The sequence below is a fragment of the Marmota marmota genome, unplaced genomic scaffold (assembly GCF_001458135.2).
Source record: "Marmota marmota marmota unplaced genomic scaffold, marMar, whole genome shotgun sequence".
In the NCBI taxonomy this organism is placed as follows: Eukaryota; Metazoa; Chordata; class Mammalia; order Rodentia; family Sciuridae; genus Marmota; species Marmota marmota.
This window is the reverse complement of record NW_026000169.1, coordinates 13,320,926-13,335,427: the sequence shown is the minus strand read 5'-3', so window position 1 is coordinate 13,335,427 and position 14,502 is coordinate 13,320,926. Positions and strand designations below refer to the sequence as shown.

General features: G+C 37.7%; 1 protein-coding gene across 8 annotated transcripts in view; it reads left to right on the top strand.

Moving 5' to 3' along the window:
- Positions 1 to 14,502, top strand: part of Itpr2 (inositol 1,4,5-trisphosphate receptor type 2) — a 484,436-nt gene that overhangs the window by 257,473 nt on the left and 212,461 nt on the right. For all 8 annotated transcript variants that reach the window (XM_048787344.1, XM_048787341.1, XM_048787343.1 and 5 more), the window contains 2 exons: positions 5,219 to 5,409; positions 9,160 to 9,302. In XM_048787344.1, the coding sequence (XP_048643301.1) occupies positions 5,219 to 5,409; positions 9,160 to 9,302 (334 nt within the window). The remainder of the gene's footprint in view (positions 1 to 5,218; positions 5,410 to 9,159; positions 9,303 to 14,502) is intronic.

Genomic DNA, 14,502 nt, shown 5'->3' with positions numbered 1-14,502 from the left:
ATTTTATCTGGTTAGTTTATATTGTGGAGTTTATGCCAAGATAGGAAAACTGAATAATATTAGTTAAAGTTGTGTAGTTGGGGGAAACCTTTCAACTAAGTTTGGAATAGTGGCGTCTCCTCAACCTGGCTAGTCCCTGCTGCTAGCCAGAGAGGAATATTTAGTAGCAGCAATTTACAGAATATTTGGGGGGTGAATGAGATTTTTCTGAACTCACTACTGAAAAAACCCACATTGTTCATAACAGAGGCATGGCCATTGGACTACATTTCTGCTAGTATCATTGGAAAAATATTAATTGAGCACTTCTTTGTATAAATCACATTCATAGCAACCATATTTACTTGATGATTCATTCCATCAATGAGCAATGTAAGCGACTCCTTTATAAAGGGGAGATAAATCCATACCCTCTTCTTTTGTTTAAATGTTAGTGAAACTTGGTTATAACATGCTTTGATCAAAACTAAGGTTTATAATTTTTGTTGCTTAGAAAATAACGTAGAGGCAGCGTTGTCTTCTATTTGTGTGTGTGTGTGTGTGTGTGTGTGGTATTGGGGGTTGAACTCAGGGCCTCACACATGCTAGACAAGCACTTTGCCACTGAGCTACATACCCAGCCATTCTCTTTGACTTTTTTGACTGTTCAGAGCAAAGACAGCCTATGTGTGAAGCAGCCAGAAGAGGAAGAAAGTCTTGCAGGGTGGGATCATTGTGCAGGATCAAGCATTTATAAAACTATGTGCCACTTGGTGCTGTGGAGGCCGTCTGTCTTTCAGCTGGGACAGAAGTGCAGTTGCACTGCTTTGTGTGAAAGACATGAACAGAGATACTGTGTACTTGGGAAAGGGAAACTGAGCAGGAATAGCATTCTAGTGAATGCTGGCACAGTCTGGGCCAGGATGCAGTGGGCTATTTAAGATTCGCTTAGAGTTATTAGTATTCTTAAGACTGAGTTCTTACCTAAACTGGTAATTGTTTTTTTTTTTTTTTTTTTTTTTTGTGTGTGTGTGTGTGTGTGTGTGTGTGTGTGTTGATAGTAAAAATTGTCTATTTCCAAAGGGGTTTTTGAGTATCTTCCAGCTTTGGAGAGTTTTCACCAGTCTCCTCTACTATTGTTCCTTTCCTTTCATTGTATGAAGCAAGCCAGATTGTTTGTGTCTGTATCTATCTATGTATGTATCTGTCTCTATCCAGTTTCTTTTTAGTTCCTTCTGCCTATTTTCATGAATTTAAAATAAGTGTTCTGGTGACTATCATTATGGCTTTAAATATGATCTTTATATCTCTGTTTCTTGATTAAACATCTCAAATAATGTCTATAAATTTCACACTATGAGAAATGAAGAAATTAACATGCATCCTTCATTATCTCTTTTCTTCTACTTTATATTCTAATTATTTCTTGACATATTATTGATTTTCTATTGTTATGATTTGTGATGCTTGTATTCTATTTTGAAATACAAATAAATCATATAGGTTGATAAACATTACAAATAAATGATTAGAACATACAAATCATGATGTGTAAATATTTTTAGTGTATAACCATTTGAAATAAAAATGTAGTGCTGAAATATTAAAAACTTTTCAATTGGAAGACAATTTCTTAACCATTAAAATCTATCTAATGAATCTTTTAAAATTTGTTTCTAGCCTAATTCTCTTCTTCAGATTCGTAACCAGTTGCCATAGTTTCTTATGTTCATGTTGACATTTTCTTGGATTCCCTTCTCATTTTTTATGTAATTTTTTCTTAGGTTCAGTGAAGAATTTCTGAGCCTTTACCTATTCTGGAACATTTTATGGTGGATTCACATTTGATTTTTAGTTTAGATAGATATAAATTCTAATTTTCAAAACTCATTTAATCTTTAAAGACTGTTGTAGCATTCAGTGATGTTAATGGGAAGTTTGGTGCCAAACTGATTTTTTTTAGAAATTCTCTTTTTTTCCTCTGGAAGTTCTTGAGATTTTTCTCTTTATTCTTGACTTTTGTACTACTTTCTACGGCTGGCCATAATAAATTATACACTGAAAGTCTTAAAACAACAGAAACTCACTGTCTCCCTATCTGAAGTCAGGGTGTGGGCAGCACCAGGCTCTCCCCAGGCTCCAGGGAAGGATCTCTCTGTTTCCTGTGTTTGCTGACAGTTGTTGGCTGGCAGCTGAGTAAACCCAATCTCTGCCTCCATCTTCACATGGCGTGCTTCCCTCTGCGTGTCTCTCTATCTCTTCTCCCCTTCTTATGAGGACACCAGCCAAATTGGATTAGGGCAGATCCTAATTCAGTATGACCTCAATTCAACTTGATTATATCCACAAAGACCCTATTTCCAAATAGGGACACGTTCACAGGTATTGATGATCAGAACTTTCAGGTATGCTTTTGGGGGACACAGTTCAACCTATAACCATATTCTAAAATGTTACCAAAACATGATCAGTGTACTTAGTGATCCAAACAGTGGATCCTTTTAGTTTGGAGATTTGCATCTGTCTTCAGCCCATGGATATTGTCTCCTGTTTTTTTAAATCATTTATTCCTTCCATTTTGTCTGCTTTTTTCTTTCTGGAACTTACACGTGTTAGGTATATAACTTCCCGGAGTTACACTCCCAATTTCATTATCCCTTGTTTTATTTTCCCTTTTAATCTTTTATGCTTTATGTTTCACAAGATTCCTTGACTTCCTTTTCAAGATTACCAACTTTGTTCCTATCCTTTTCTTTTCCATCTGGTTTTTGAAGTTTTTATTTGTGAATAATACACACACACACACACACACATACACACACATATGTGGTGTTGGTGGTGGTGGTGCTGAGGAACTCAGGGCCCATGCATGCTAGGCAAGTGCTGTAACATTGAGCTATATCCCCCAACATTTTTTATTTTATTTTGAGACAGGGTCTCACAAATTTTCCAGGCTGGTTTTGAACTTGCAGTCCTTCTACCTCAGACTTCTGAGCTGGGATTATAGGCATGCTCCACTTTGCCCAGTTATGCAATCATATTCTAATTGCCAAGATGTCATTTTTCTGATATTTTGGAAGTAGTATGTGATCAGATTTTTCTAAGGACAGTTATTAGAACTATGTAAATATTTTTTTTCTCTCCTTGAATTATCTCTGTTTTACCTGTTGGTCAATTAGTTATTCTTTTTTAAAGTTTATTCCAATTAGTTACACATGAGAGTAGAATGCATTTGACACATTACATATAAATGGAGTGTAACTTCTTATTCTTCTAGTTGTGCATGTTGTAGAATCACACCTTTCATGCAATCATGTATGCACATAGGGTTGTAATATTTGATTAATTCTACTATTATTTCTACCCCATATATCTTTTCCCACTTCCCTTCTCTCTATATAATCCAAAGTACCTCTATTCTTCCCTGCCACCCCTCTATTGTGGGTTAGCATCCACATATGGTTTTTTAGGATTGGCTTTTTTCACTTAGCATGATGTTACCCAGTTCCATTCATTTACTGGGAAATGTCATAATTTGTTCTTCTTTAAGGCTGAGTAATATTTCATTGTATAAATATACCATATTTTCTTTATCCATTCATCTGTTGAAGGGCACCTCAGTTGGTTTCATAGTTTAGCTATTGTGAGTTGAACTGCTATAAATATTGATGTGGCTGCGTCACTGTAATGATTTTAAGTCCTTTGGGTATAAACCGAGGAGTGGGATAACTGGATCAGATGGTAGTTCCATTCCAAGTTCCTCAGAGAGGAATCTCCATACTGCTTTCCATAGTGGTTGCACCAATTTGCAGTCTCACCAGTAGTGTATGTTGTACCTTTCCCCCCGCATCCTTGCCAACATTTATTGTTGCTTGTATTCTTAATAGTTGCCATTCTGACTGGAGTAAGATGTTTCCTTATGGTCCATGGTGGTGTGTTCATAATTGTGGAGGTCTGTAATGATTGGCATGGCTGGCTGGCATGGTTTTTCATTGCAGTTTGAAGGGTCTGTTTCTCTCAGAATCCTTGCATAAGTGATGGAACTGACCTGGAGTTCTATGGAAGGGGCTGAAAAATCATATGCAGACTTTCCCTTAGGGCGTGTGTGTGGGGGTGTGTGTGTGTGTATGTGTGTGTAGCCAAAAATAGGCTGAACATCCCAGCAAGTGTTAAAATAAGGGAGCTTTGCTGGGAGTTGGAGACTTCAACGTATTTTCTCTCTGTTGGACCTGCCTCTTCTCTTTTCCTCCTATCTCCCCCATATCTGATGATCTTTGGAGTTACTTCAATCTCTGTTCTGCTCCTTGGTCAAGTCCTAGCACCTTTGTTAGGTGTTCTTTCTAGTTAGGTATTCTAATTTCCTAAAAGAACATTACTCCATTTCTCCAAATGTATCCTCTGGGTAAAAACTGCTGCTGCCAACTTCTCTGTTTCTGCTAATCACTGGATGGAGGGCCTTACCTTCTTGCTTTTCAAGTGTGATTCTTTGATGAGTTTCCCAGATGACACCATCTTCCTGATACACCTCATATGGGTTGACTGTGCCCCTAGGAAGATCTGTTCTAACTCAGTGCTCTTGAGGGACAGCTCCTGTTCCTGATTCTCTGATGGAGCAATGCCATTCTCATTCTGTCTTTCAGAAATGCCTCAACATTTCCTTTTCCTTGTGGCAAGCATTCTCATTTTCCAGTGTTATCGTGATATAAGTCTGCGAAATGCAAATTTCAGGGGATCTTGGGGGAAAAACATGTACTATGGGTCATCTTACAATATAGATTTTTAAAATGGTTTTCTTTATTTCTACTGTCAGATGTATCACATGCAGTTTTGTGTCCATATGTATGTGTGTGTGTGCGCACAAACACACACACAGACACATACCAATTAAGTTAATGAATGAATTGGCAGAATGTGTTTTCTGTCTGCTGTCTTATTTCCTTTGGCATCTGGAAAGAAAAAAACTCTCCATGGCTTTTATATGTTTTCCTGTGTTGATATTATATGAAGTGTGTTTTAAAGATTAATCACTGGGAAATCAAATAAGTTCTTGAATGTTTACTGGACCCACTTTACTCATTGGTCTGAAGAATTGAAATATTTTTAAAATGATTTAATAGTAGAGTTTAAGAATTTGCTATTTTTCTTTTTTATGTGTTTTATGTTCATGTAAGTATGGGGATAGTTTATGAGAGGCTTTAGTCAAATTAAGAGGAAACTATTTGAAATCTTTCTTTTACAGCAAAAAATCGTGGGATTGCCATTCCAGTGGATTTGGACAGCCAAGTCAATACTCTTTTCATGAAGAGTCATTCAAATATGGTGCAGAGAGCAGCCATGGGTTGGAGACTCTCAGCTCGTTCTGGACCACGCTTTAAGGAAGCTCTTGGAGGGCCTGCTTGGGATTATAGAAATATTATTGAAAAGTTACAGGTACAATGAGAATATGAAATGACATTAATATTTTATAAATTATAATTTTTAAAAGATGAATTTCACAAAGAAGATATGTTGAAAATATTCTATTCTTTTTGGGGACTAGGTTTTATTTTACAACTCTCTACCACACTACCCTTTTAAATGCATAACTTTCAGGTAAAAGTTGTGAGTTATTTTTTAGTGACTGTACATTATTTAATATGTTCTAATATTGTAGTAGTGAGTAGTGATTCTTTTTTTTTTTTTTTTTGTACTGGGGATTGAACTCAGAGGCATTCTACCACTGAGCCATATCCCCAGCCCTATTTTATATTTTTATTTAGAGACAGGGTCTCACTGAGTTGCTTAGCACCTTGCTTTTGCTGAGGCTGGCTTTGAACTTGCGATCCTCCTCCCTCAGCCTCCTGAACTGCTGGGATTACCAGCATGCACCACCATACCCAGCTGAGTAGAGATTCTTAATATCAGAATAATAACGATAATGCCAGTACTAAAATTGGTAAAATAGTTGACCATATAGATTTATATAATAAATTAAATATCCATAACCTTGCTTCAGTTTCTCTCTCAGTATTATTTTATAACCTTTTGGGCAGAATGATCCAAGCACCTTTATTCACAAATTACTTGCGTAGAGTCTCACTTATGCTTTTGATCTGGACATTCTGGGATATTGAATGAAAGACATAATGTATTTTAGTTTGCTAGGGCTGCTCTAACAAAAAACAAAAACAAAAACTATAGGTAGGGTGGTTCGAACAACAGAAACTTATTTTCTCACTGTTCTATAGGCTAGAGGTTCAAGATCAAGGTATCAGTAGGCTTGGTTTCTTCTGAGACTTCTCTCCTTAAATTATAAGTGGCTAATTTCTCACTGGGTCTTCACATGGTTTTCTCTCTGCACATGTGCACATTTGTGCCCCAATTTCTTCTTGTTATAAGGACATCAATCATATGTATCCTTATAACCAATCATACCAATCATATGTATCCTTATAACATGTATCCTTGGATTAAGTCCCGCTTATATAAATTCATTTTATCTTAATTACCTTTTAAAAGGCCCTATCTCCAAATAAAGCCACATTCGGTGGTACTATGAGAGAGGACCTCAACATATGAATTTGGGGGAGATGATTAGGTCATCAGGGTGAAAACTGTATAAATAAGATTTGGTGCCCTCATAAAATAGGCCCAAGGAAACTCATTTGGCCCTTCTACCCTGTGAGAACCCAGCAAGATAGCACTCTTGGTGAATCAGGAGGTGGGCCTTCATGGGATGCCAAATCTGCTGGTGCCTTGATCTTAGATTTCCCAGACCTCAAGATTATGAAAAATAATTTCTATCATTTTTAGGCATCCAGTTTATGGTATTTTGTTATAGCAGCCTGAATAAACTAAAATACACGATAAAGCATTTGGATTTTGTTCTGAGTGATGGCAGTTTAAGAGATTTTTAGCAGAGGACAGACATGACTAGTGTATATTTAAAGAGTTCTCTGTGGATTTTGGGTGGTGTTTATAGAATCCAGACATGGAAACAGTGAGTTTAGTTAGGTAGTTTGACATTATTTCAAGCAAAAGGTGACAATGGCTTGGTTTAAGAAGGAATTGGGGGAATTTTAAGTTTGATATGCCTATTTAGATACTTTAGTGGTTGAGTCAAGAGAGGTAGTTAGATGTACAAGTCTGGATTGGTGTGGGATGATGTTCATGCTGGAAATATAAATGTGCTGTTGCAACTGATACATGATATCAAAATCATAGAGTTGGATGAGATCTCTCAGAAGAAAATGTAGTCAAAGAAGAAGTCCAGGAGCTACCAGGGATGGACAAAGGAAAGGTCAGGACAGGACCCAGGTGGGAAATAAATTGCAGTGTAACAGAGGCCAAGAGAGAAGACATTTCAGAGTAGGAACCAGTACACGAGATACTTTAGCAGTGACTCGGTTAGATGAGGACTGTGGAGTAAGTAACCGGAGATTGTGACCACAGGTGATGATCATGGAGCACTGATGTGCAGTCACAGTGATTACTAACATGTGAAATGAGTCAGAGGCCAGCATATTCTAGCCACTTCTTTTTAATCCCCCCCAGCAAGCCCATGTGATCACTAGTATCATTCTCCCAAGTTTTCACGTGGGGAGAGTGACTCAGATTACATAGTTGGTCCAGGATCAAAATCAGAAGCAAAGATAAAATTTACAACATAGTAGCCTGAGCACCATTCATTCAGTAAATGAAATAAAGAGAGGAGAAAAAAAATCCCTAGGTGTATTTCAGGTACACTTCACTAAATATGATCACATATAATAAGCATGCCCTCTTCTCACCTTTATATGATCTCTGGTTTTCCCCTTGATGTATGGACTTCCTGCTAGTCACCTTTAACTGATGTCAGGAATTTCTCAGAAAGCTGATTTAGAATAGTAAGTAGAAATAATCACTTTTTCTGAAAGGTTAAGAAAGACTTAAAGATAAGTCAGCTCCTGATTTCTGGCCATAAGAAATCCAGAGGGTGGTGGCCCCATCTGAGTTTCTGTAGCTGAGTGTAACAAGAAGCAGTTTTCTGCTTAACAAAATATGCCATAGCTGTGGGTGGATAAATTGTTGCTTATGTGAGAAGATTTTTTTGTTTGTTTGTTTCCTAATGTAGTTTAAAAATAAAAAGGAGATGCTTTAACCATTAAAGAATGTTCAGGAAATTATAACCGCTTATAGTTTATTTAGAAACACATCAGTTAGGATGTTTCCAGCTTAAATATCACAGTGTTCAAATAAAATGGCTTAAACAATAATGACTGTCATTTCACGCAACAGGAAGCCTGTGTGGCTTTCCCTGAGAGGGCTAATTCAGCAGTGGATAGGCCATGTCTGCTGGCTTTTGGTTTAAAGCTGATCTCCCAAAGCCACATGAGGGCTGGCTCCCTTGGATTCACACCTTTAAGCTCCCTGGAGAACAGTAGATGGTTTCAAAAGATTCTTCCAGCTCCCAGCACATCTGCAGACTTCACCTGACGTCTCATTGGCTGGGACTGTGTCATATAATCAGGCTAAGGTCAGCTGCTAGAGCCGGAGGTGGACTAGCTTAATCTAATCAACTTTGACCCAGAGCTGAGGGGTTCATCTCCTTAAGAATGTTGCTGTCAGATTCAGAAACAATATTCAGATTCTTGTAGCAAGAAAGGGGTGAAAATAGGCCATGGGGTAGGTGATCATTAGAGTGTATTGATAAATATAATTTGAAATACTATTGAATGTCATTGAACCCTTGTACTATTATGCTTCAAATAATATATCAGTGGGTTTTTCCGTTGGAAGAAATGGTTAGTTCTAGATGACCAATGACACATCTTTTTTTTTAGCTGTACCCCAAATAGGCCTCCAATTTATTCCAATTATTCATGATTCCTTTACAGTCCTAGACACTTAATGGCCTGTACAATGGCTTTAGTGAGTTTTATTCTTGTGTGTATATTCTTTAAAATCTTATGGTTACCCACCCTTTCTTTGTCTTATAAGTGAAAACAAAAACAAAACAAAACAAAACAAAAAAACCCAGAGGCCCAGGCAGTACTTATACATAAAACCAGACTAGACTGATAGCACAGACATTTGGTGCCATAGGAAGATAGGGTCCATCTACTCTGACATTCCTGGTTAGTATTCTTAGGTTTACTATGTCTTTGAAAGATAAAGTCTGACTTAGTCTTCCAATGGGTTCTCTTGTGCTTTGTGTCTTAGGATGTCGTGGCCTCCTTGGAACAACAGTTCAGCCCAATGACGCAGGCTGAATTCTCAGTGTTGGTTGATGTATTGTACAGTCCAGAACTGCTGTTCCCTGAAGGAAGTGATGCAAGAATCAGATGTGGCACGTTCATGTCCAAGTAAGTGGATTGGGTCTGAGATTCTGCTTGTTTCCCAAAGTGTGAAGGCCTCTAACATCTCTGCTTTTTACTTATGACAATACTTATGACAATCTACAAAGCATGTGCAGGGTCTAAAATTCCATGTCAAAATATACTTTCCAAATAATTGAATTGCGTCATTTGAAGTTTCATTTTGGTGATGGTCAATTTATTCTATTGTACTAAAATGTACTACAAATGAAGTGTTTCATTATTGGGCACAAAATATCACACAAAATAATATTTTGGTTCTAATTCCTTCCTTTAACTATGTAGTACAAACTTTTAAAAGATTCTTGTTTAAAGTCATTAATTTTCAGAGAGGGAAAGGAAGAGGAATTAACATTTATTGAGTTGTTACTATGTGTGCAATTATTATTTATTATTTTATGTGGTCAGCATAAACACCTTGAGAGATTGGGAGGTCAGCCTGTTTCAGAAGTCAGTAAGTTGAGGTGTAGGCATGCTTCAGGTAAATGAGCTATTAAGTGTTAGTCTCAGTACTTAGTCATGCCATCATGATTCTCATCTGCAACTCTTCCATTTACTCCTTTATCTCAGCATTGTTGAGGTCTTATCATAAAGCCCCCATGTTTACCCTAGATTATTCTTTTCTTAATGCTAAGTGGAAAACTCTCAGGGAGGATCTGCATGTATAAGCAGGTGTAAGAAAAAGCCTAGCTCCTGAAAGAAGAGTCATGTTACTGAATGATTTGCGTTTCATTGCACATAGACTCATGATGCCCAGTCAACCAGATGAAATGGCTCATGTCTGTAATCCCAGAAACTCACAAAGCAGAGGCAGGAGGATTGCAAGTCCAAGGCCAGCCCCAGCAATTTAGTAAGACCCTCAGAAACTTAGCAAGACCCTGTCTCAAAATAAAAAGTAAAAAGGCCTGGGGATGTAGCTCAGTAGTAGAGCACCCTGGGTTTAATTTTCAGGCCAAAAAAAATAATAATAACGAGTTGGCTAGTCAGTTGCATGGTCTTCCAAAGAGAGTCAGTTGGATCAAGTGACCAAGTACCTTGACCATTTTCCATTCAGCTGTATTTTGTGTGGTTAAGGATATTACTGAGAGAGATCTAGAAACCTTCTCCATTGACTTGGCATACTGAGATAGAAATGGAAGAACTGGGGACACAAAAAGTGTGTTCCTTTTTTAACAAGTTCCAGTTGGGACTTTGAGAAAGCAAATAAGGAATGTGATGAGAAGAACTGACTCTAGGGATCATGTTGAATGCTACAGATGGTCAGAATTAAGGACTCTCAGCTCTAGACTCACTATATCTTAGGGGGCTGGAGAACATGTTTATCTGGAGAATTGCCAGTCTTCTGGTAAGTACCTTTAAGTGAGGAGGTTCAGAGTGTCTGCAAAAGTGATGACTGCTGAGAACATAGAAAGCAAATTCTAGGTAGAAGTATTGCCTAGTAACTCAATATAAAAACACGGTCTTAAAAATACCCTTCACCTCTTATGAACATATGTCCATATATAAAAAATAGGTTGTCCTGCAATCTGTACATGTGGAAAAATAAGAATTCATACACCATTTGAATCAAATGTATGATATGTCAAGATCATTGTATTGTCTTGAGCAACTAATAAAAAAATGTAGGTTGTAAACTTGAGAACTTCAGCTCTGGTTAATTAATATCATACTATAGCTATAGAGTACGAATTTGACACCCTGGACCAGGGGTTCCAGAAGGCCCTCAAGCTAAATAGATCATGTTGCTCATTTCTGAGTTAAGAAGGGGCCTTATATTGCTATGCATAGTGCTCTGGTAAAACCAGGTTGGGGAAAGTAAGTTTGGGCCAAGGCCTAAGTGGACCTTTCTACTTTAAGTGAGTATAATTCTTGAAATCTGTTGAATCAACAGGGGAAACTCTGGCACTCGGCTAAATAGGTCCTGTTTCCATTTTTGTAGAGTTTTAAGTCCATTTGTGTGTTGCCTGTGAGCTTCTTTCATGCCACAATGCAGAGTCAATTGGTTGCCACAGAGATTATATGGCCTGCAAAACCTAAAATACTTACTATCTAATTCTTTAGATAAAAAGTTTATTGACTTCCTTGTCAAGAACTAGGATGTTGATAGTAGCAGCTACTAGGCACAGGTGGCTATTTAAATTGAAATTTAAGTTAATTAAAATAAAATGAAATTTTACTCCCTTAGTCTCATTTGCCCCATTTCTAGTGCCCAGTGGCCGTGTGTGGCTAATGGGTACCAAACTGACAGCAGAGAGAGAGAAAATTTCTATTATCACAGAGTCGTGTTAGATAGCAATGGTCTAGAACCTGAAGGTATAGGCACAGGAGAAAGTGATATAAAGAAGCTCAGGAGATCAAATAAATGTTGTCCTGTTGTGAAGATGGAGGCAAATCTGTGGCTCCATTAGGTAAACTAACAACAGAGGAGCACAAGTGATGTGTTAATGGGAACATATTGCAGACCCTACACCCAGAGGGAGGAAAAGGATATTGTACTTACTTTAATGGGTAATGAAGAGAGTTTTGTGTTATCACAACTGTATTACTGCTAGCAGCTCACAAATATCTGTTTTCTGGTCTAATGTTTATTCTGACCTCCTCTAACTCTGTGAAGACTAACAGTTTTGTTTTCAAGGAGATTTAGCAAAATTAGATTTAGTTTAGTTAGTACCATGCAAGTGACCTTAAATTTCTGTGCAGAGTGCTCTGGTGAAGCTTAGTTGGAAATGTAAAGTTTGGGCCAAAGTCTAAGTGGGCCTTTCTTTACTAAAATGAATCTATTTCTTGGACCCATGGACTCAGAAGGATCTCTAGGAGGATATGAAGAAGAGAACTGAGGAAAGGGCTTGAATTCTACTTAGTCACATAGAATGGGGATGTAGAGAAAAGGTCAATGTGGGTGTTCACTTGAAAGGAAGCTGGTTTTGGTCCATTCAGTTCAGCAAATGCCTCTCCCTTGTGAAGGAGAACCTCACTGTTTTTTTTGAATTATGGGATCTAATACATTTGTGGATTTTTAAATTGACATAGGTAGAGGTAACTAGCCAATTTTAAAAGATGAATTAGAAAAAAATATAAAGTATCAAAGTACATCTCACAGTAAGGAGAAATTTGTGTCGACTTGTACTCACACACACGTTCTTATATACTGGGTTGTGAAATGTATTTACTACTTTGATCATAGAAGAAATATTTGAAAGTCACTTATCCTATCCAACCAAACATCATGTGATACATTAATCCCTTTTACAAATTCCTAAGAAGTGAAAATTCAACCTTACGGTTAGTATTTTCAGTGTGATAACTGAATTAAATATTTTACCCGAGGAAGATTTAAAGAAAATGTAAATACTTAGCCTGAGAGGGAGAAAATAATTTACAACATTCACAAAAAATTATTTTCATGTATTCAAAGATTATCATGTGGAAGAAAACCAAAGAGAGAAAGTTTTAGAGAAGCAGGCTTTGCTTTTCTTGTAAGGAGAACTTTTGAACAGTTATTCTTTCTGCCTGTTGGACCCAACCACATGAGAACACACCACCTTGTCTGAAAGAAATCACCGTTACCTTCATTGTGTGCGGCCCCTTCAGCGTAAGCAGGTTATCATTTCAACGTATTGCCATCCACATATCACCCAGTCTATCCATTTTGGGGTTCTACAATCCACTCTTCTTCCTGGTCTTCCATCTCTCTGTCATTATTTACCGTGTTCGGCTGTGGTACTTCTGCATTGATTCTTATCCCTTTACCCTATCACTTGCCCTGTCCATCTCTCCCCTCGCGCTCATTCCTCTGCTTCATCATTCCTGTTGCCTCCAGTGGCATCTTTCTCACACCTATATTCTGGTCAGGCCCCTTATAACCGGTGGTTTCCTATTTTCTCCAGAACACATTCCAGACTCTTTATCATACTTTTCCAGTCCCTTCTTTCCAAACCACGTCTCTTACTTTCCTCCTCCAGGTCTTTAAGTCTTTGCTGCCAGTCAGTGCTCTTACCAGTTGCTGGACAGGATGGTTGGCTTTCTGCCTCTTCCCTTTGTGATCATGCTGTTCCCCTTGCAGGGATGCCTTATCTTCCCACCCTTCCCCGCCAGGTGAAATCTTTCAAGTGAAATGTTATTTCTTGACTGAAACTCTCTCTGATCAGCTCCAGATAATTCCCTGCAACAGAATGAAATGATTTCTTTGGTTTATGGCATTTGCCAATAACCTCTGCAGTGGCACTTATTTTATCAAGTGGCTGTGTGCCACCTGGTGTGTATTGAGACTCTGCACAGCAACCCTGAAAATCAAGAGATTGGTGAACTATCGTGTTGTCACAGAGTGATGCCAAGAATTTTGGCTCTGAAGTCGGAGGGACCCAAGTCTATTTCCAGTCCCACCTCTAGAATGATATAATCAGAGGCAAGATATATTATCTTTCTGGACCTCTGTTTTCTCATTAGCAAAATTAGCCCAAATATGGAAGCTGTCTCACTGGCTTGTGGTAAGGATGAGTGGAAAGAATTCTAGAGAGTCCTTGCATTTGACCTGGACACCTGGTAATCACTTAGTGGCCATTAACTGGTGGCAACTCCTTTTTATTTTTCTCAGGGTTATGTCCCACAGTACTCATGTTATGTCACAGAAAGCAGAGCATTTCCTTGCAACCTGCAACCCTTGTTTCTCTAGGAAAACATGAGCTACGTATGCTGAGCTATAGATCCTGATGATAAACATTTGACTTTATTTTGAATCTGAGGATAGTCTACAATTGTGGTCCTGAAAAATCTCTAACAGAACTTCACCAGTGCATGTTCACCAAATAAAATTATGAGTAGAATTTTTGTCCAAATCATAGCAAAAATAGCAAATGGATAGACTGCCTTGATATTACTTTAAATTTTTTTTCTCCATTTTTAATCAGAAACTGCCTGTTTCTACTAAACTCTAGCTTGAAAAAATAGTACATTATTATTAGTGGACACTAGAAAGTAGCCTGTTAAACTAACATTACAATATTGTGTATTGCTGCTGTTACTATATAGTTAATATAATACAGTACATAGAAAATAATATGATATAACATAATAAAATATACTACACTTATTCCTCTTTTCCAACACAACATAGATGAGTTGAGACTATTGGTGTTTCTTTCAGACAAGGTGGTGTGTTTTCATGTGGTCAGGTCCAACAGGCAGAAAG